Genomic DNA, 5,000 nt, shown 5'->3' with positions numbered 1-5,000 from the left:
TAACGAATTAAGATGCCTCTGTGTCATTCAGTGTCATTTTGCTATTTTTCTGTTGCTGTTGTGTTTATTTTTTTTGTTTGTTTTGTTTTGTTTTGTTTTTTGTTTTTCTTTTTGGTTGTAGTGTTTTGGTATTTTTTTATTTTTTTATTTTTTTGTATATTTGTTATTTTTTCTTTGTATTTTCATTCATACCAAATCATTCGCCGAGGTGATACACATAAAAAATAATGCATTCATACAGTGCTTATCCTAGTTTTATTACTATTCGTTATTACTCTATGTCTTTTTGGATAACATAATTTAACATGCTTAGACACACAAAGCGTTTTAAAACATTTTTTGTCAAAGACAACACTAACACAAGTAGAACTTCAAAATTGCATGTCCCTCTCCGGTAACATATGAGTAAAAATGTGCTAAAGGCAATCTAAAGCTTAACAACCATCATGGTGTATAACATCTATTGCATTTTCAGTTATCAAAACAGGCTCTATATAAGACAATACAGATTTGTGATTAGTTTCAAGAAATGTTAATTTCATGGCACAATGAAGCTGTAACAAGATAGTCTTACATGACTTTTATTCTAGATTTAGACTTCATCACTGTCCAAAAACTTTCAGGTAAAATGTGCCTAAAAGGTCAAAGACAAAGGAGACTAGAACAAGTTCAACTGAAAAACGGGTGTAGACTATAGAGTAGAAATCCAACCATGTGCCTAACTTGAGGTCACACAGTCTCAAACTCAAACAGAATCAGGCACAAGACTCCAATAGTAATGGACACAACTAGAACATAACCATCATTATGAGACCATTTACAAGAAAGCCAATTTGCTTTCCTGGACAGCGTCAAAATCAATTCAGCTCGTTACCCTGCAGAGCATTTTCTGATGCTCTACATTGGTCGGCATGACTTCTCACTGAGGACTAGAAGATGAATCCACCCCTTCCCCCAACACACACACCATACACACACACATATTATAGTAGTCCTTCAGAGCCATAGGCCCATGGAGCCAGAGTTTATCCCAGTTTCTATAGCATGAAACAGACTATAGCAATTGCTTGCTACCCTGTGGATAGGACCCTTGTCTATCGCAAAGTACCTACCATCAGATCTATCAGACCTAGCTACCCAATCACTGCTGGGTGGACAGGGTGGTCAGAAAAAATCTCGACTGTACCCGGGATTGATCTCGGCCCATTTATTGTAAAGCGAGGACTCTAATAACTGAGTTATCGAGACCCTCATATATATATATATATATATATAACTTATATTAAAATAATAATTCGCTCCATTGCTACATGTCGAGCACTATCCGTACCATATTTGTATCAAACACGATTCAATATATATATATATATATATATATATATATATATATATATATATATATATATATATATATATATATATATATATATATATATATATATAAACACACAGATATATAACAACTGAGTCAAACCTGACTGTTTTCCAAATAGTTCGGATCAGACAGATGAAAGGGACATGAAATGCACATTATATTGAAATGCAAGCTGCACATCAGGCTGGAATCCTGAGTGTAGTGTTAACCAACATTATGAAAGCTAGAAAAGCTTTTTAAGATGCAAAGTCCGCATTAAATTTAATTATTTTACCATCCAGTCCACCTCGCAGTGATTGGGTAGCTGGGTCTGTTAGATCCAGTAGAGAGAAAAAAGCTAGCATCTTTTCCATGATATCGATGAAATAAGAATACTGTCTTTGCAGTTTGACAGCTTTACAAACTTATAAAAAGACTGCCACGTCCATCAAATAAACTGGTTACTATTACTAAACCTTGCTTGAATTACTTGTAATATAAGTTAAATACAGACCTATTCCATTGTGGAAATTACAATATAAACCTGAAACTTCTTACCTGACCAAGATTTCTCATCCCCAAGTCATTTGCCACTCGACGGGCCACTCCATGGCCGCCTTCAATGTGGACAGCAAAGTTGTTTATGTACACTTCAGCAGATATTGTAGTTGTGAAGTAAATCAAAATAAGAAATGGTGCAGCTGCTGATGCAACCCATTGTTGAGAAAAAGTCCTCATTTAAAGAATGTGTATAGAAGAGACTTTTTGATTATAAATCTTCTTTGGTTTCTTGTTCCCTACACACGACAGCAGTCTAAAATTCACTTTTAATTTTAAGTGTTTAAAATCTATTCTCAAAAATAAAATTCTACAGATTTGAAAACATTATCACTTCAACTAGAACTGCAAATCTCTCCTTTATCCAAAAGAATGTTAAAACTTTGTCTAAATGAAAATCATAAAACTAATATCTAATTAATCACTTTTCCAATTATTATGTACACAGAAATGCAAAATAATGAAGCAAACTTTTTTTTAACTGAAATTTAGTTTGAAACAAAACAGCAGTTTAAATAATTCATCCATTAAAACAACTTCCGAAAGCCCCAGATCCATCCACTGCCTACCACTTACCACGTTACCTAACATATATCACACGCAAAAGAATATACCTGCATTTTCATACTAAAGAATTTCTGTGACAGTACTTTTAAAATATTTTTTTAAGGGACAAAATGAAAGAACTTATATCCAGTTTGAGGCATGAAGTATGGTTTTATCAATTACTGTGTAAGAAGGTTGATCTGTTTTATTTCAAATTGCTTGTTGATCAATTTATTCTAACAGATAGTCTTTGCGTAAGTCTATTCTGATCATCTACGATATTATCTTTTAAACAAAACCAACATTTCTCGTACAGCCATATTTCAATTTCTATGCAATGATTTTGAAATAGTAAGAGTCTTCAAATCTTATCATGCATGTATGATAAGAGTTCTAGAAAGTTTAAATCAATATAAAAAATTCACTTTTACCAAAATATCAGTTCAATATGATATAATTATAGTTACATTTTTTCTTAACCTTTTTGAACAAGGAATAGAAAGTGAAGCCCCACTCTTTTTTTTCTTAGGCACGAATATTAACCCTCAATTTGCTCACTTGGACAACATAGGTGATTCCAGTTGACATGAATTATCTATATATATACCTTCGTGAAATGCCTAAGTGACGATATCTTATGATGTTGTGGCGAATGGGCATGAATTTTATTAATTAATAGAAAGAATGCTCATCTTTACAGTGCTCCACAAATTTCTCGGTTTGCTTTGGATGTGAAACTACTTTTAAAAGGGTACAATTTCTCTCATAAACAGGACCATAATCGAAGAAATTCTTTCATTTTCAATCACCTAAAAATTATTAGGATGAAATATTTCAAGACCTCTCTAATTTAGTTCTAATTGTAGTTATAATCATGTTTTTTAAATTAATATTTTCATTGGTTGATCAATCAGAAAAATGACGATAAAAGTAGGCAAATATTATCCATTACAGTCCAATAAATGTTGTCATCTCTCCATCATAGAGATCACTGTTGCTGCAAGATTACAGGAAATATTAAATCATTTGATTAAGAAGTTTATATTTAGAATTTAGACTTCTATTTCAATTCAATTGGATTCAATTTCAATTCTTAACATGATCTATGTCTAGACAAACGTGCACATATTAGCAGGTACGGCAACAGAGCGTGCTGATGGGTTTGTTGTAGCCTTGAATTGTAATGCACAATGTACACCATTTCCATTCCACTACAACACGTGTACAAATTTGGGTTTACTGAATAAGACTTGTAAATGTACGTATATAAATATAAGTAGGTGGACGTCAGTACAGGCTATTTAAAATTCAGTTCCAGTTTTGAGCATTATTGCATCATTATCATTATCATCATCATCATCATCATCATAGTCGACCATCATCATCATCATCATTATTGTTATTCTTATCATTAATACTATTACTATTATTATTATTATTATTATCACTATCATTTTCATTATTATTATTATTATTATTATTATTATTATTATTATTATTATTATTATTATTATTATTAACACATCATTATCATTATAATCATCATTATTATTATTCAAATTATTAATAAATTATGATCATTCATCGCCATCTTCTTCTTCATCATCATCATGGAATCATTGTGATGATTTACAATGGTATCTTTAGTCAAAATCGCGTTGCAATTGTAGTGCAGTATAGTCTGTTCTAGATATAGTATATCATATACTTATGCCAAGCCTGATCTTAGTCTTTTCGCCTCTTATTCTTGTTTTATTAGACCTATCTAGTCTAAGTAGGGCTAAACTTACTGAAAAAGACTTGTAAATGTACGTATATAAGTAGTACAGATATAAGTAGGTTAGATAGACATCGGTATAGGCTAATTAAAATTCAATTCCGGTTTTGAGCATTATTGTATCATTTTTGTTATCATCATCATCATCATCATCATCATCATCATCATCATCATCATCATCATCATCATCATCATCATCATCATAGTCGATCATCATCATCGTTATTATTATTATTATTATTATTATTATTATTATTATTATTATTATTATTATTATTATTATTATTATTATTATTACTATTATTATCATCATCACAATCATCATTTATTATTATTATCATCAGTATTACTATCATTATCATCATTATTAATTACTATTATTATTATTACTATTATTATTATTATTATTATCATTATTATTATTATCATTATTATTAATATTATTATTATCATTATTATTATCATTTTCATTATTATTATTATTATTATTATTATTTTTATTATTATTATTATTATTATTATTATTATTATTATTATTATTATTATTATTATTATTATTATTATTATTTATTTTTTATTATTATTATCATTATTATTATTATCATTATCATCATCATTATTATTATTATTCATCAAATCATTAATAAATTATGATCATTCATCATTATTCTTCTTCATCATCATCATCATTATCATTATTCAATCATCGAATCATTGTGATAATTTACAAAATAAAAATGGTATCTTTAGCCACTTTAGTCAAAA

The 5,000-nt window shown here is 29.3% G+C and overlaps 1 protein-coding gene across 33 annotated transcripts in view; it reads right to left on the bottom strand.

Moving 5' to 3' along the window:
* LOC144965151 (furin-like protease kpc-1) overlaps window positions 1–5,000 on the bottom strand; it is a 113,684-nt gene that overhangs the window by 108,216 nt on the left and 468 nt on the right. For 4 of the 33 annotated variants that reach the window (XM_078900158.1, XM_078900175.1, XM_078900176.1 and 1 more), the window contains exons 2-3: window positions 3,411–3,455; window positions 1,913–2,270 (exon numbers count right to left, since the gene is read on the bottom strand). In XM_078900158.1, coding sequence (XP_078756284.1) covers window positions 1,913–2,092 — 180 coding nt within the window. In that variant the 5' untranslated portion in view covers window positions 2,093–2,270; window positions 3,411–3,455. Of the gene's footprint in view, window positions 1–1,912; window positions 2,394–3,410; window positions 3,456–5,000 lie in introns of all 33 variants that reach the window. The other 29 variants (XM_078900180.1, XM_078900162.1, XM_078900179.1 and 26 more) reach the window with 8 other exon arrangements.

Source organism: Berghia stephanieae, chromosome 2 (genome assembly GCF_034508935.2).
Source record: "Berghia stephanieae isolate SIO BIC M18660-M18661 chromosome 2, UCSD_Bste_1.3, whole genome shotgun sequence".
Taxonomy (NCBI): domain Eukaryota; kingdom Metazoa; phylum Mollusca; class Gastropoda; order Nudibranchia; family Aeolidiidae; genus Berghia; species Berghia stephanieae.
The sequence above is the reverse complement of the archived record's forward strand: the minus strand, read 5'-3'. Positions and strand labels throughout refer to the sequence as shown.